Source organism: Euprymna scolopes, chromosome 19 (genome assembly GCF_053919585.1).
Source record: "Euprymna scolopes isolate OS-2025 chromosome 19, ASM5391958v1, whole genome shotgun sequence".
NCBI lineage: Eukaryota > Metazoa > Mollusca > Cephalopoda > Sepiida > Sepiolidae > Euprymna > Euprymna scolopes.
The window spans coordinates 127,476,124-127,494,210 of NC_136500.1; the positions used below are offsets into that span (position 1 = coordinate 127,476,124).

Consider the following 18,087-nt stretch of genomic DNA (forward strand, 5'->3'; position numbering starts at 1 on the left):
ATTTAGCAAAATATTAAATATTATTATTTAACAAAATATTAAATATTTTTATTTAACAATATTAAATATTATTATTTGACAAAATATTAAATATTATTATTTGACAAAATATTAAATATTATTATTTAACAAAATATTAAATATTTTTATTTGACAGAATATTAAATATTATTATTTAACAAAATATTAAATATTATCATTTGACAAAATATTTAAGTAGGGTTTATTTTAGTTGATTTCTAAGATCTTTTTTTAATTAACATTTATTAGAGGAGTAATGTTCAAATTTAAGTAAAATTTATTATAAATCTCAGTCGTCTGTGTATTTGTGTTTGTATGTGTGCTAAAAACTTGTTGTCTGCATCAGGCTGGCACGAACGTGATGTTGTTAGGAAGAGCGATCTCTCGGACACATAATATTGAAAAATTAGAAAAAAAATAATCAATTATTTCATGTAGAAATGTTGTTTTGTTTGAAGGGTAGGGTCAGGTAAAAATGTTGGTTTCGACGTTGTTTGTAAACCGTGCATGCATAAACGGTCGTTCTATTCTTTCGTTTTAAAAAGATAAATTTGCAATGTCATAACATGTGTCATTGTGGTCCCATCGATAACGTATTTGCTTATGAACTCAAGTTATGCGAGTTTTTGCCCAGCATGCGGCGTTAAAAAAATTTTTTGCTTTCCGTTTTGTTTCTGACTGATGGCACCCAAGTCCTGTTTTTAAAATTTTTTTTGTACTTGTGCAGTTTAATCAATGCCAGGTTTAAAAGCAGCATTTAATAAAGCGGGAAGCTTACCGGGCCCCTACCCAGATTTAAAAGCAACGTTCATTTCTGCGTATGCGTGGCATCTCCTATGATTCCTAAGTTAATTACTAATTCATTGAATTCACTGTCCTCTTTGGCCTAATGGTTAGCGAGGAAGACTAATTATCCTACATTTTTGAGTTTGATCCCACCTCTCTATCTATTTTTTTCTATTTTTATTTTGTCCTTGTGCCAATATCCTCCACCCAGGCAAAAGTTAATTACCAACTCATTGAATTCATCATCCTCTTTGGCCTAATAGTTAGCTTTGAAAACTAATTACTCACTTCTTTCTATCTTTTTTTTTTATTTTAACCATGTGAAAGCCATTCTTAACATCGCTTCATCCTTGTGCCAATATCCTCCACCCGGGCAATGCCGGATACTCCCTGGTAGTATATAATAACCAACAGAGGATTAATTCTATAACAATACATGCACAATCTACATAAATTAAAATATCATGTTTAAGCGTATTGTAATGTCGGTCGGCCAATAAAATAAAAATAAAATTCTCAGCCGTAAAAAAATAGGTATATAGTCATCAATTTTGAAAAAATTAATAAGTACCAAAACTACAGGTGGTTGCTAGAAAAGTGGGAAATTTGAGGTTGTAAATGTATTATCATAGTCTCGAAGGAAGGAAGAAAGAAAGAAGCTTATTTTGAAGAGACGCATCCACAAATGTTCCACGGTATAAGAAATGGATGACAGATGAAGCAAAGTGTTACACAGCAAGAGCTTCAATTCAATCTCTTCAGCAATTTCATTGCACTGGATGATTGACCCTCAAAAAACCCAGGCTTAAAGTCATGTATTACTGTGTTTGGCGTTTGTTATTAACAAAAACTTAGAAAACTTGATGTGACATAGACTCTATTAATAATTTGATGTGACATAGACTCTATTAATAATTTGATGTGACATAGACTTTATTAATAATTTGATGTGACATAGACTTTATTAAAAACTTGATGTGACATAGACTCTATTAAAAACTTGATGTGACATAGACTCATTAATCTTGATGTGACATAGACTCTATTAATCTTGATGTAACATGGACTCTATTAATAATTTGATGTGACATAGACTTTATTAATAATTTGATGTGACATAGGCTCTATTAATAATTTGATGTGACATAGACTCTATAATAATTTGATGTGACATAGACTCTATTAATAATTTGATGTGACATAGACTCTATTAATAATTTGATGTGACATAGACTCTATTAATAATTTGATGTGACATAGACTCTATTAATAATTTGATGTGACATAGACTTTATTAATAATTTGATGTAACATGGACTCTATTAATAATTTGATGTGACATAGACTTTATTAATAATTTGATGTGACATAGACTCTATTAATCTTGATGTGACATGGACTCTATTAATAATTTGAAAACATGCTTGGCAAGAGATGGGAATGATTTTACTCTTCAAAAGCTTGGATTTCTATGTTAAGACGTTTCTATAGAGTAAATAGATGACATTTTGCGCATAGCTGAAAACACTATCAATAATTCACCCCACTCTTTATCTGTGCCTATACCTAAACGTAGATGCCATGAAAAAAGCTTCTTTCTTAGAATTGCATGCCTGTGGAATTGTCTTCTGCTTTCCTGCTGACTACAATCTGATTGTCTTCAAGTCCAACGTAAACAAGTTCTTGATGAGCCGTTCCACTTAAGTTAACAAATTTACCGAATTTCCATTACTAACGATTACTATAGTTCAGCTGACTACTGTACACTCTTAACCCTTATCCTCGAGTGGTCTTTGGGCCTTGATAAATGGTGATGTCTATGTAAAAAAAAATATGTGTTTTAAAATAATTTTATAAAAGTTATTTAAAAAAATTTTTTTTTAATTTTCATAAAGAAATCACCAATTATCAAAGCCTGGAGGCCATTCGAGGATGAGGGTTAATGAGTGTATGGTGGTCAAAGGGAACATGTAGTAATCGATTGTAGTGGAAATTTGGTAAATTGGATTAGTTAAGGGGATGGCTCATCAAGAACTTTATCACATTGGACTTGAAGATATATTGTAGTCAGTTAAAACAGTTGAAAACATTGCCAGGGCTGCTGCGAAGAAGGTAGGCTCTCTCTACCATGCTAGAAAACTACTGACACCTGAAAATATCCTGTACCTCTATAAGGCTACCATTTGCCCATGTATGGAGTATTGCTGTCACATTTGGGCTGGTGCATCTGCTACTAGTCTCTCGCTCCTAGACAAGGTTCAAAAGAGAATCGCCAATCTGATAGGTCCTGAACTGTCATCTAAGCTTCAGCCTCTGTCCCATCGACGAAACGTTGCATCCCTCAGCCTGTTCTACAAGTATTTTAATGGTGAATGCTCTGACGAACTGCAGACACTTGTGCCCCCACAACGTAGACACCCTCGACAAATCCGACAGGCAGCTAAATCCCACCCCCACACAGTAGAGATCCCTAGATGTAAAAGATCTTTCTACTCCAGTAGTTTCTTCCACAGAACCGCTAGACTCTGGAATTCCATTCCAGGTCCCTGCTTCCCCAACTGTACTGATATGCAGAAGTTCAAATGTAACGTGAACCGACATCTTGCTGCCCAAATCCCAACATAGTGCCCCAGTAGTTGCTGCCCCGGATAGTAGCCTCCTACACCACAGTGGCAATGTGCCTTGTTTGGGGTTAAAATGTAATAAAAAAATTTAAAAAAAAAATTAGAAAGCAGGAAAACCGTAGAGAGTTCCACGGGTGAGCAGTTCTAAGAAAGAAACTTTGTTCATGGAATCTATGTTAAGGTTTAGGAACAGATAAAGAGTGGGGGAAATTATTGATAGTCGTTTCACATAGACAGGAAAAAAACATATTTTTGACAATTTCCTGCTGTCTTAGTTTTTGAAATTGTTTTTTCAGCTTCTACAATTCGAAATGGTGGCAATGTTCTTGTGCCGTGTTACCCGTCTGGAATTACCTACGATCTCTTTGAATGTATGTCTATTCATCTGGATAATTGTTTGATACCCCAAGTGCCAATGTATTTCCTCTCACCTGTTTCTGACAGTGCACTCGCTTATGCTAACATTTTTTCAGAGTGGTAAGTATTTTGCACAAGTTTTACGTATAATCTTATTTTAATAATAACTACCAAAAAACTATATGGTTCCCCGACTGATGCAGGAGAAAAATAAAAATTAACTCCAAAAGGTGTGCTTTACACACCTAAAACACCCTGGGGCTCAAGCCTAAAAATTTTCAAATATTACGTTTCTCGATGTATAACTATGTTGTCTTGCTTTTGGGTAAGTTTCAGCAAAATCTAATATTCGGAATAGATTCTATGGCCCAGAAAGTGCTATTTTAGGCCATTTTGACCCCTTTTGACTTCCTGGGGGACACAACTAGAATTTTCCCAGGATCAAATATTACATTTCCAGATGTATATGCATGTGATCTTGTTTTTGGGTTAATTTTCAGTGAAATCTAATCGTCGGAAAAGATTCTATGTCCTGAAAAGTGCTATTTTTGGCCATTTTGATCCCTTGGGGATACAACCAGAATTTTTATCAAAGATCTGAGAATGCTACATTTCCTCCCTTGGGTAGTTATAACTTCATGCAAAATTTCAGAAAAATCTAATAAGTAGTTATTGAGAATTTTGGGAACGAATGGACAAACGGACGAGGGTGAATTCTAAGGTCTAAATCCAGCTAAGTCAGGGCCCTGTCGGTGGGGCATTAGAATACACTGACTGCCCCCCTGCAGAGGGTAAAAGTCCCTCAATGGGGGTCCTGGATATGACCTTAAACTATATCCAGTGGTGAGGCCCCAGCTTGCGGGCTTTGGGGAGTGTGGAGCCACCCTTTAATTACCATTGCTCCCAGGTCCACTCTGACCCGTAGTGGTAGTACCTGTTAGGGTTCCAACTATGGGTTAAATAGAAACGGACTTGAAAACAACAAATTCTATTAAAAAATTTTTCTTCAAAATCTTTGGATTCGGCATTAAATAACCCAAAGAGGGTTGATATGCCGTAAAACAAAAACAACCAACCAACAAACCAGCTAAGTCGGTGAACGAATACGAGATGAACAAGCAAAATCATGAGTGATGAGAATCCACGAGCAAAAATTATCGAAACATTAATTCAAAGTAGTTTAGTGTGTAACATCTTTCTTTTAGGCCCACCTCCTCTCTCTCCATCATATCTATTGAACACACCTCTCCCTCTGACTGACACTCTCTCTCTCTCTCTAATTTACGTAATTATTTCAATAATAAAAAAAAAAGAAAAAATAATTAGTGACTGACCTAGTTTCAGTGTTGTTTTCAAACAACTAGTAAAAGAAGATAATTTTTTCTACCCTCTTCCCTTTCACGCATAAATTTTGTATCCGAAAATCCCAAATGATTGAAAACAGTAGAACCCCGGGATATGGCATTAATCCGTTCCGGGGTTGGGAGCGTCAGGTGAAATCACTGTATGGTGTGGCCTAAACAAAATTTTATGCAGTACATATTAAAAATTGATAACAAAATACAGTACAGTATGTATATAATCAAAAAACGTTATAAATAACACTGTAAGGAGGAGCAAATATCGTAACCAGGGGCCGGAAAAACATTGTATTTCACATTGTAATCTAAAAAAATTGTATCCTGTATTGTGTATTTTTTTTTTTTTTTTTTTTACTATAACCAGCTTGGAGTTATATTAAACCAGAATATATAAAGTTTACAAAGGGGTTTTTAGTAGTTTTTGAGTTTTAGTCAAGTAAACAACTTTCTTTTATATCTGGTGTCTTTTTAAGAGGTGGCAAACTTTAAAATAAATCACAGAAAAATATTTTGGGTACTTTTACAATTTAATGAAGACATTAAAAAAATGAAAATATCGAAAATAGGTTATATTGTATGTATTTGTTTTGGACTGAAGAACTCTGAAAAAAATTTCACTTAATTTGATTGAGTAGTTTTTTTTTACAGCAGAAAAACATGTTTTTATGACAGTGCATTGAAGGTAGCCATCTTTAAATTTTTTGAACAAGCTATGGGGAGATAACTCAGTTTAAAACGCCGACACTCCCTCCCCATCTTTAATACGAGCTTTTCTTCCTAAAAATCGAACCTTTTGCTCGGTATCATAACAAATTGTTTTTTCGCTGTAAAAAAAAAAAAAACTACTTGATTAAATTAAGTGAAATTTTTTTTCCGAAGAACTTCATTCCATAACGGATACGTACAATATAACCTTTTTTCGATATTTTCTTTTTTTAATGTATTGATTAAACTGTACAAGTACCAATATTTTTATTTATACAACATGAGGTTTATTCTAAAAATTAATTTTTGTCATTTCTAATTTAAATACCATTTTGGGCATTTTATGACTTTGTAGTCCGCACGTATAGGGCGTAATCTAAAGGTCCAATTTCACAAGCTCTATGCATTAAATTAGGCTGTATTACAGCCCTCTAATATTGTCTTCCAAGTGGTCTATTATGTCTGGTTTATCAGCATAGCCATGGGACTTTACATATCTTCAATGAAATGGGGTTAAATCGCATGAACAAGGTGGCCAGTTCATTTTGTAAAATTATTCATTCATCAAATGTTTCTCTTTATAAATTGAGCGTATCATTTGCAGTTTGCAAATGTAGCTCGGACATCAGTTGCTTCATGATGAATTGCCAAACCAAGCTGAACTCCAAATAATAAATAGTTGCTAAATCTGCAGTTAAAGAAAATAGCTGTCAGTATAAAGTTTGCCATCTCTAAATAAGAATATCCTATACAGCAGATTAAAATTATTGAAATTACATAATTATCAGTTATTAAAAAAAAAAAGTGGTACTTCAAGTTTTTATTTCTTTTAAAATTTCAGGTTATCAACTATCAAACAAAATAAAGTCTACCTGCCAGAACCACCATTCCCACATGCAGAGGTAAGCATAATTTCTCTCAATATTTCAGTTTGAATGAAAGTGTAGTACCTGTTATTCTCCTTCTGAGATTCTAGAGGGTTGCCATACAAGAGTAAATGGAATTCCTCAGTTTTCTACACAGGAGGGCTGCAAAAATGACTTTTTAAAAACAAACGTTGCAAAGCACTAAGAGTGGAGTAAAAACCTGCAGAATTGATTCATCCGAATCATGGAAGAATGTAGTTTTTTCAAACAAGTTATTTGTTACTTTATTTTTAACTAGCATGGGTGCCCGGCGTTGCCCGGGTGTTTGGAGGTGTGTGTTGAGCAAAAAAAAAAAAAGTGGTAGTAGGAAGGCAGGCTTGAACCCGTACCACAAAGGAGAAAAAGAACGTGAAACAAACGTGATATCTTTGCTGTTATGACCACCGCCAAACCAGAAGTGACGTAGGTTTAAATTAAGGCTAGACAATCGAAAAGAGGGGATGACTTTGGAAAATATTGGCAAAAAAAGCGACCTCCTCCCTGTAGAAAAGTGCCCAGTTGAGAGTGAAGAAATTAATGTTTTTAACCAATTTTTCGGTATTTGTCGTCTGAAGGGTCGAGCTTCAAAACGATACTGATCTTGTGAAAATCCGTCGCCTCTGTCGAAAGTTTTAGGCAGACATGCAAACATACATTTATATATTTGTAGCTGAAATTTTCGACCCAAACCAATTAAAAAGCTTGTAAAATTATTATGTAAAATTTCAAATGTTTAGACCAGAAATTGTCTGAGTAATTTGGTAGAGACTACAGAAGTCAATTTTTTTTTAAACTTCAATCCCTATTATGACCCCTTAACATTTATTGTTTTGGGCTCAAATCAAGTTATTAAGTTAGATCCATGTCCAATGAACCTATATCTAAAATTTTAAGTGTTTAGACCCAAAATTGTCGGAGGAGTTTGGTAGAGTTTTCAAAGGTCAAATCGTTGAACTTTGACCCCTTAATAGCCAAATTTCTGGCCGAAAATGGATTACAAAGATTTTCCCAAATCTCAGTACCCTGTATTTCAAATTTCGAGTTTGTAGACTGAAAATTGTCAGAGTTATTGTGTTGGGAAATGTACACAGACAGACAGACAGACAGACAGGCACTTTCACTTTTATAGATATATAGATTACTGGCCAAATATAATATCTTGTATGTCGAGAAGGATCTGTGATGATCTGGAGGAGGGGAGTGTGCTATTGCTTTACCTCTATGTTAGAATTAATAGTAGTGATGGACAATTCCAATATTTTTCCAAATTCCGATACAATTACCGATTCTGATAGCAATTATTTTAAAACCTTTAAATAATTTGCTCTAGAATTATTGCCGTATATTTTTTGTTATTTTCGAATTATTGTAAAAACCCAAGTAATATATATGCATATATTTTTGCAAGTGTAAAAAAATACATTTGTAAGAGTGATCTAAAGATATTATTTTTACTGGTAGTTTAAACATCAATATTTATTATATTATCAGTAGTATCAGCAGTGGAAAATTAAGTTTTAAATAAAAAAAAAAAAATTAAAAGAATTGTTTTTGGCACTAGAAAATAGGTACATTTTTTTTCCAATATTGATTCCGATACCTAAAAAAGTTCTGATTTTTTTCTGATTCCAATTAATCGTCCCAACACTAATTAATGGACAAGACTGCCTATCCTGCATTGACAGAGTACAAAATAGACTTTGTGGCTTAGTGGGGGATACCCTTTTCTCTTCCCTGCAATCTCTCTCCCACAAAAGAGACGTTGCGAGTCTGTCTTTGTTTTATCGTTACTTCCATGGCAATTGCTCATCTGAGTTCCAATCCCTGGTCCCCTCTCGTCAATCTTTCACGATAAACACCCGTCTAGCTGAAACCACTGTCAAAAATTTTCCCCACTCTTTAACTGTGTCTAATCAAAATGTAAATTCCATGAACAAAGCTTCTTTCTTAAAAGTGCACGCCAGTGGAACTCTCTTCCGTCTGCCTGTTTCCCACCTGACTACAACTTGGATGTCTTCAAGTCGAACATAAACAAATTTCTGATGAACCGCCTCCTTAAGTAAGACACTTTATCAAATCTCCAATACTAGTGATTACTACGATACTATCCCATTGATTACTGTACATGCAATAACCCTTATCCCCGAGTGGCTTCCGGGCCTTGATAAGTGGTGACTTCCATGTTAAAAAAAAAAAGAAGACCGTTTAAGTATTTTATCTGATCAGATTCATCCTGTATTTGGAGAACTTTTTTTTCCGAGAGAGAAACACAATCTTTCAGGGTGCATAATGGACATTCTAGTGAAGTTGAAGATCTTATTTGACCCCTATCATCTGCATATTTCAATAGTATTGTGCATTTTACAAGACTTAAAAACTGTTTTAGCTGAGGAATGGACAAAAATTCCTTTGGAAACATTTCAAACTTTATAAATGTCAATACTTAAGAGTATTCAAGCTGCAATTACTGCCAAAAGCTGTCCTGCCCCATATTATTATTAGAATTATTATTATTATTATTATTAGAATTATTATTGTTATTAGAATAAATTAAGTTTGAAATTTTAAATTGTTTCCTTTTTGTCCAACTAATGTGTATGTATAACCTTAGCTGAAAAATTGTGTTTTCTCCTAAAACAATTTGACAAATTGAATTTGATTAGATATAATGATCGAATCATCTTGTCAATCAATTGGTTGGTTGGTTGTTTTTGTTTTATGGCATATCAACCCTTTTCAAGTTATTTATTGCCGAATCCAGTGATTTTGAAGAAAATTTTTTTAATAGAATATATTTGTTTTTTTCAAGTCGGTTTCTATTTAACCCATAGTTGGGATCCTAAAAGGTACTGCCAATCCGGGTTAGAGTGGACCTAGGAGCAATGGCAATTAAAGGGTGGCTCCACACTCCCCAAAGCCCACAAGCTGGGGCCTCACCATCGGATATAGTTTAAGGTCATATCCAGGATCTGTCTATCAATTGGAGATAGTTAATTATTTGGGCAATACAAAGTAATTGTTTTTGTTGGATTTTTCGATATGTGGCGAACCTAAAAAAAGAAAACACTCCTCACATTGTATTGGTCTTTAGTTTCAACTTATTACTGACTATCTTGCTTTTGCTTGCTGCTTTTAAAAGAGGGATTTAGCTGTTGTATTAAGCTTAATAGCAATCTCAATACAGATACTGGTGATGGAAAAGTTGCAATGCGTCTATGTCTGACAGTTACTGATCTGCACGCAGGCAACATTAGGCCTATATTAAGATTGCCTTTCTTAATGAAGGAGTGGTATTTGTCTGACAAGATATGTTACAATTTAATGTGTATGTGTATATTTTCTTTAAAATTCACTGAATGTTTATCTTGGTTATAATTTCAGCTGTTAAATTCAGGCAGACTGCAGAATTACAGCAATATACACAGTAAGTAATTTTTAACCGGCTTTCTTTTTAAAATCTTATTCATCTCAAACAAGGTAAGAGGCTACTATTTTGGATCAGCTCAGTAGCGAGATGTCTATTCGAATTGCATTTAAACTTCTGCACTTTAGTACAAGCCTTCTCTTATTGATGGCCATTTAACTCTCTCATTTTCTGCCCACCATTTTTCACTCGTTGTCAACCCTTGGCTGTGGAAGTTGTTTGCATTTGAAACTGAAAAGTGTAATTTTGCGATAAGAATGCTGCATAAACTTTTTTCTACATTTTTTTTATGACTACTTTTTTTTTTTAATTAAAAAGTAAAGTAAAAAGTAAGGTTTTTAAAAAAATAATCTTTAACATTAAAAAAAATAATCTTTAACCTTAAAAAAATAATCTTTAACCTTAAAAAAATAATCTTTAACTTTAAAAAATTAATCTTTAACCTTAAAAAATTAATCTTTAACCTTAAAAAATTAATCTTTAACCTTAAAAAATTAATCTTTAACCTTAAAAAATAATCTTTAACCTTAAAAAATAATCTTTAACCTTAAAAAAAATAATCTTTAAAAAAATAATCTTGAATTTAAAAAAAATAATCTTTAACTTTAAAAAATTAATCTTTAACCTTAAAAAATTAATCTTTAACCTTAAAAAAATAATCTTTAACCTTAAAAAATAATCTTTAACCTTAAAAAATAATCTTTAACCTTAAAAAAAATAATCTTTAAAAAAATAATCTTGAATTTAAAAAAAATAATCTTTAACTTTAAAAAATTAATCTTTAACCTTAAAAAATTAATCTTTAACCTTAAAAAATTAATCTTTAACCCTACAAAAATAATCTTTAACCCTACAAAAATAATCTTTAACCTTAAAAAATTAATATTTAACCTTAAAAAAATAATCTTTAACCTTAAAAAATTAATCTTTAACCTTAAAAAAATATTAATTTTTTAAGGTTAAAGATTATTTTTTTAAGGTTAAAGATTCTTTAACCTTAAAAAAAGAATCTTTAACCTTAAAACATAATCTTTAACCTTAAAACATAATCTTTAACCTTAAAAAAATAATCTTTAACCTTAAAAAAATAATCTTTAACCTTAAAAAAATAATCTTTAACTTTAAAAAATTAATCTTTAACCTTAAAAAATTAATCTTTAACCTTAAAAAATTAATCTTTAACCCTACAAAAATAATCTTTAACCCTACAAAAATAATCTTTAACCTTAAAAAATTAATATTTAACCTTAAAAAAATAATCTTTAACCTTAAAAAATTAATCTTTAACCTTAAAAAAATATTAATTTTTTAAGGTTAAAGATTATTTTTTTAAGGTTAAAGATTCTTTAACCTTAAAAAAAGAATCTTTAACCTTAAAACATAATCTTTAACCTTAAAACATAATCTTTAACCTTAAAAAAATAATCTTTAACCTTAAAAAAATAATCTTTAACCTTAAAAAAATAATCTTTGACCTTAAAAAAATAATCTTTGACCTTAAAAAAATAATCTTTAACCTTAAAACATAATCTTTAACCTTAAAAAAATAATCTTTAACCTTAAAAAAATAATCTTTAACCTTAAAACATAATCTTTAACCTTAAAAAAATAATCTTTAACCTTAAAAAAATAATCTTTAACCTTAAAAAAATAATCTTTAACCTTAAAAAAATAATCTTTAACCTTAAAAAAATAATCTTTAACCTTAAAAAAATAATCTTTGACCTTAAAAAAATAATCTTTGACCTTAAAAAAATAATCTTTAACCTTAAAACATAATCTTTAACCTTAAAAAAATAATCTTTAACCTTAAAAAAATAATCTTTAACCTTAAAACATAATCTTTAACCTTAAAAAAATAATCTTTAACCTTAAAAAAATAATCTTTAACCTTAAAAAAATAATCTTTAACCTTAAAAAAATAATCTTTAACCTTAAAAAAATAATCTTTAACCTTAAAAAAATAATCTTTGACCTTAAAAAAATAATCTTTGACCTTAAAAAAATAATCTTTAACCTTAAAACATAATCTTTAACCTTAAAACATAATCTTTAACCTTAAAAAAATAATCTTTAACCTTAAAAAAATAATCTTTAACCTTAAAACATAATCTTTAACCTTAAAAAAATAATCTTTAACCTTAAAAAAATAATCTTTAACCTTAAAAAAATAATCTTTAACCTTAAAAAAATAATCTTTAACCTTAAAAAAATAATCTTTGACCTTAAAAAAATAATCTTTGACCTTAAAAAAATAATCTTTAACCTTAAAACATAATCTTTAACCTTAAAAAAATAATCTTTAACCTTAAAAAAATAATCTTTAACCTTAAAACATAATCTTTAACCTTAAAAAAATAATCTTTAACCTTAAAAAAATAATCTTTAACCTTAAAAAAATAATCTTTAACCTTAAAAAAATAATCTTTAACCTTAAAACATAATCTTTAACCTTAAAAAAATAATCTTTAACCTTAAAAAAATAATCTTTAACCTTAAAAAAATAATCTTTAACCTTAAAAAAATAATCTTTAACCTTAAAAAAATAATCTTTAACCTTAAAAAAATAATCTTTGACCTTAAAAAAATAATCTTTGACCTTAAAAAAATAATCTTTAACCTTAAAACATAATCTTTAACCTTAAAAAAATAATCTTTAACCTTAAAAAAATAATCTTTAACCTTAAAACATAATCTTTAACCTTAAAAAAATAATCTTTAACCTTAAAAAAATAATCTTTAACCTTAAAAAAATAATCTTTAACCTTAAAAAAATAATCTTTGACCTTAAAAAAATAATCTTTGACCTTAAAAAAATAATCTTTGACCTTAAAAAAATAATCTTTAACCTTAAAACATAATCTTTAACCTTAAAAAAATAATCTTTAACCTTAAAAAAATAATCTTTAACCTTAAAACATAATCTTTAACCTTAAAAAAATAATCTTTAACCTTAAAAAAATAATCTTTAACCTTAAAACATAATCTTTAACCTTAAAAAAATAATCTTTAACCTTAAAAAAATAATCTTTAACCTTAAAAAAATAATCTTTGACCTTAAAAAAATAATCTTTGACCTTAAAAAAATAATCTTTGACCTTAAAAAAATAATCTTTAACCTTAAAAAAATGATCTTTGACCTTAAAAAAATGATCTTTGACCTTAAAAAAAAATAATCTTTGACCTTAAAAAAAATTAATCTTTAACCTTAAAAAATTAATCTTTAACCTTAAAAAATTAAACTTCACCCTTAAAAAATATATGAAGAATGAAATTCTTTAATAAAACAAGGTTAAAACTTTTAAAGCTGCGATGACTTTTTTTTTATTGTAACAAAGCGTATAATATTAATAACACCAACATTTAGTTTTTAACATTAAAAAAAATGAAAATGCGATGGTTCTTGTAGAGGAATTATAATTTTATTAAAAAAAACTGATTTAATATTTATGTTAAAAACTAGATATTGATGTTATTAATATTATAAGCTTTGTTCAGTAAAAAAAAAAAAAAAAGCCGTCGTAGCTATTTTTTATAATTTCATCCTTGTTTTATTAAAAGGTTTTGTTTGAAAAAAAACATAATTTCCTATTGTCGCATTTTCGTGATGTTAAACCTTATCATAACATTTACTTTTTTTAAGTAAAAAAAAAAAAAAAAAGAAAGCCGTCGTAGCCATTTTTTATATTTTTTTAAATTTTCATCCTTGTTTTATTAAAAAGTTTTGTTTGAAAAAAAAATATAATTTCCTATCGTCGCATTTTCGTGATGTTAAAAAACCTTATCATAACATTTACTTTTTAAGTAAAAAAAAAGAAAGAAAGAAAGCTGTCGTAGCCATTTTTTATATTTTCGTCCTTGTTTTATTAAAAAGTTTTGTTTGAAAAAAAAAACATAATTTCCTATCGTCGCATTTACGTGATGTTAAAAAACCTTACCATAACATTAATTTTTTAAGTAAAAAAAAAAAAAAAAAGCCGCCATAGTCTTTTTTTATATTTTCGTCCTTGTTTTATTAAAAAGTTTTGTTTGAAAAAAAAAAAAAAAACAATTTTCTATCGCCGCATTTTCGTGATGTTAAAAAACCTTACCATAAGATTTACTTTTTAATTAAAAAAAAAAAAAAACAATTTTCTATCGTCGCATTTTCGTGATGTTAAAAAACCTTACCATAACATTTACTTTTTAATTAAAAAAAAAAAAAAAGCCGCCATAGTCTTTTTTTATATTTTCATCCTTGTTTTATTAAAAAGTTTTGTTTGAAAAAAAAAAAAAAAACAATTTTCTATCGTCGCATTTTCGTGATGTTAAAAAACCTTACCATAAGATTTACTTTTTAATTAAAAAAAAATAGTTGTAAAAAATGTAGACAAAAGTTGTTGCAGCTTTTTTTAAATGTTTTCATTTAATGAAAATATTGTTAGTCCATTGGTTTAAGTGTCGTAAATTATGACATGAAAACAGAAACGATTCTCTTAATAGTTGCATACAGACTACATTTGATACGTTAAAAAAACATTTGTCGCAGCTTTCTTTTTTGAAGGTTTTGATTTGATAAAAAGTATCGTTTGTTTGAGCGTCCTAAATTATGAGACGAAAATTGAAAAAAATCTCTTAGTAAAAGAGAGTTGTCTCCCTCAGCACAATGACAAATTGTAAAACAGCACCCACAAATGTTTCATCTGGATCATGGCAGGATGATGTGACACAAGGGTTGAAAAATGGGATTTAAAAGGGACACCCTAGGTCGGAGGCAAAATTTTAAATTGCTTTAGTCCAGAACGGTTTCTCATTCACTGATTGAAGATAGAACAGATGAAGTGCAACATTAAAACAGATACTATACTACACTTTGTGTTTTTTTTTTTTTTTTTTAGTGCCCCTAAAATCTTTGTAGGATGAAATTCTCAGCGTTTTATTTTGGCTTTCACCCACTCATCTGATATGATTGTGTATTGATTTTATATTTTATTTTATTTTTATTTTATTTTATTTATTTTTATTTTATTTTTATTTTATTTATTTTATTTTATTTTATTTTTATTTTATTTTATTTTATTTATTTTATTTATTTTATTTTATTTTTATTTATTTTATTTTTATTTTATTTTTATTTTATTTTATTTTATTTTATTTTTATATTATTTTATTTTTATTTTATTTTTATTTTATTTTATTTTATTTTATTTTTATTTTATTTTATTTTATTTATTTTATTTTTATTTTATTTTTATTTTATTTTTATTTTATTTTTATTTTATTTTATTTATTTTATTTTATTTTATTTTATTTTATTTTATTTTATTTTTTTATTTTATTGTTTTTTTTTTATTAAAACAGATACTACAGTTTATGTTTTTTTTTTTTTTTTTAGTCCCCCTAAAATCTTTGTAGGATGAAATTCTCAATCACCCCAGCTTTCTGTTTTGGCTTTCAACCACTCATCTGCTATGATTGTGTAATGATTTTCATTTGAATTGGATTATCATTCATTGCAACACATCCCATTTGAAATTTTAATGTTGATAGCCATCTCGTAATACCATATGCTCTTTACGAATTGTCAAACAGTAAAAGAGCTCTTAACAAAACATAAAAATAACATCTCGCCCATTTTTCCGTTTGTCTACTTTGCCCAAATCACATGTGTTGAGTCACAAATGCTCAGTCCTGTTACTTTTACATATTTGTCTCTTGATCGATTCATTCAAAACCCTGAAAACGAAAATGTAGGTGACCTACTGATCAGTTATTTTAACGTTGCAAGAATCACAGTAACATTTAATTCAATGGTAAGTTTCCAGTTTCCAAAGTTTTGTACACAAATATATTCGGTTGGTGCAAAAATAATGTTTTTTATCAATTGTATATACGTCAAAAGAGATTGGAAATTTGCTGCTGTACAACTCATGCTCTCTACCGATCAAAGTTATGACAACAGGACCATTGCCAGCGCCCTCAAAATGCAAATCTAATATGGTTCAATGCTTTAGGGACATTCCCAGGGTTATGAAAACAAATTTTCTGGCCATGGTTATGGTCTTTGGTATGGTTTCATATCATGCCACCTCACTTCTTCAAAGTCGGCTTAAAAGTCAACACTAAAGTGTACCTGGATCTGCTGAAGACCGTTGTGATCCCCTGGTGCAATCAAGCTCCCGCTGGCTGATCCTGGATGTGGTAGCAGGACTTGGCACTAGGCCACGAGTCCAAAGAGACCCAGGAGACTCAGGCTTGGCTTCAGAAAGTTTGCTACAACTTTGTACCCTCCTCCGCCGACCTGAACCCGCTGGACTACTTTGTTTGGTCATACGTCGAGAACATCACCAACATGACCTCCCACAACACCAAAGACAGCCTGATTGCCACTGAGTATTCGCTGACTCCTGCTGGCGCTTGTGGAAAAGGCATGCCGGTAGTTCCAGACCGATAGCGAGGCAGTGATTGAGGCTGAAGGTGGCTACATTGAATAGATGTCAGCTCTACTATATAATCAATTACCTGAATTGATTTTTTAAAAGTTTTAAAATAAAGCTGTAGTGTTGTTTTCTTTAGGGCGACAAATTTATCGTTCCATCCTCTAGTTTGTTTTTTGTAGGTAGACTGATAAGAATTTCTATCTTGTTTTTTATAGGTGGGCTGAGTAATGGCTTTAAAACTCCATGTATTGTGTTTGCTGGTCACCCGTCATTGCGAATGGGAGATGTTGTACATTTCTTGCAACTCTGGGGGAAATCTTCTGCGAATGCCATCATGTTTACAGGTTGGTTACTAAATTATTTTTTTTTTCCTTTCTCTTATCTTTCATACTGATTTATTGCAAGGCAGTATGATGTGTAGCTGTTTATAAGGCTCAAGGCTAAGTAAAAAAAAAACGTACTAATTTCTGCGATTCAATACATGTTCTAGTATATCTACTCTTTGCTATCAAGCTCTAATAATGATTTTTTGGTCCTTGACAAAAGGAGGGTAGACCTGTAAATTCACCTTTGTCTGTTTGTATTTCTGCAGTTTTTCAATAACTACGCTTGGAATTTAAAAAAATTTTGCACAAACATTAAACATGATATGAGTAAAAAAGTAACAGAACGGATTTTCAGGGAAAACTCCGATTACCCCCCTAGGGGTGCTTTTCAGGTTAAAATGGATAACTTTTGTACTTATTAAAAAAAATTGATGCCGTGGATTTTTATAAAAATTTCTTAAAAGTTGAAACTGATTTCTATATATTTTTGTTTGTCTATATTTCGCGATAACTCTTGGGTGTGATCAGAAGCTCTTTTAGGGCTAATAAAAACATTTCATTTTTGGGACTATTTTACCATATTTGTCCCAAATTTTCTGTGTATATCCATTTAGCAGTTTTGCATGGTGCTGAATTCAAATTTAAATATGTTAAGGCCTTAAGGACTTTTGGGGCTAGATTGGGGGGTGGGGGTGGACTTAGTCATTTCTTTTTTTGCATGATGTAGAACTCAAATTTACATATGTTAAGGCGTAAAACTGCCACGTTTGTTCATGTTCACCAGGATTTGACGTCCCCTGAGAACTTTTGGGGCTAAATGGGGAGGGGGAAGGGCAAATGCTGAACTTAGTCATTTTTTAATGCCTCGTTCACTGTGCACTCATGGGGGACCATGCATGCTTGACTTGTTAATGTTATAAGGTTTTGTCTATTTGTAGTTGAGTTATTGTAGTTGAACCAGCAGAATGCTTTCTGTTTATATACCTTTTTTTTTTTTTACATGGGGGTCACCACTTATCAAGGCTTGAAGGCCACTCAGGGATAAGGGTTATTGCGTATACAGTAATCAATGAGATAGTATTGTAGTAATCATTAGTATTGGGGATTTTGATAGAGTATCTTACTTAAGGGGGCGGTTTGTCAGGAGTTTGTTTATGTT

The 18,087-nt window shown here is 30.0% G+C and overlaps 1 protein-coding gene across 1 annotated transcript in view; it reads left to right on the forward strand.

Moving 5' to 3' along the window:
* The window catches only part of LOC145239967 (integrator complex subunit 9-like), a 137,057-nt gene that overhangs the window by 71,005 nt on the left and 47,965 nt on the right, over positions 1–18,087 (forward strand). Inside the window, exons 11-14 of the mRNA XM_080103554.1 lie at positions 3,728–3,908; positions 6,696–6,756; positions 10,141–10,183; positions 16,818–16,946. Coding sequence (XP_079959680.1) covers positions 3,728–3,908; positions 6,696–6,756; positions 10,141–10,183; positions 16,818–16,946 — 414 coding nt within the window. The remainder of the gene's footprint in view (positions 1–3,727; positions 3,909–6,695; positions 6,757–10,140; positions 10,184–16,817; positions 16,947–18,087) is intronic.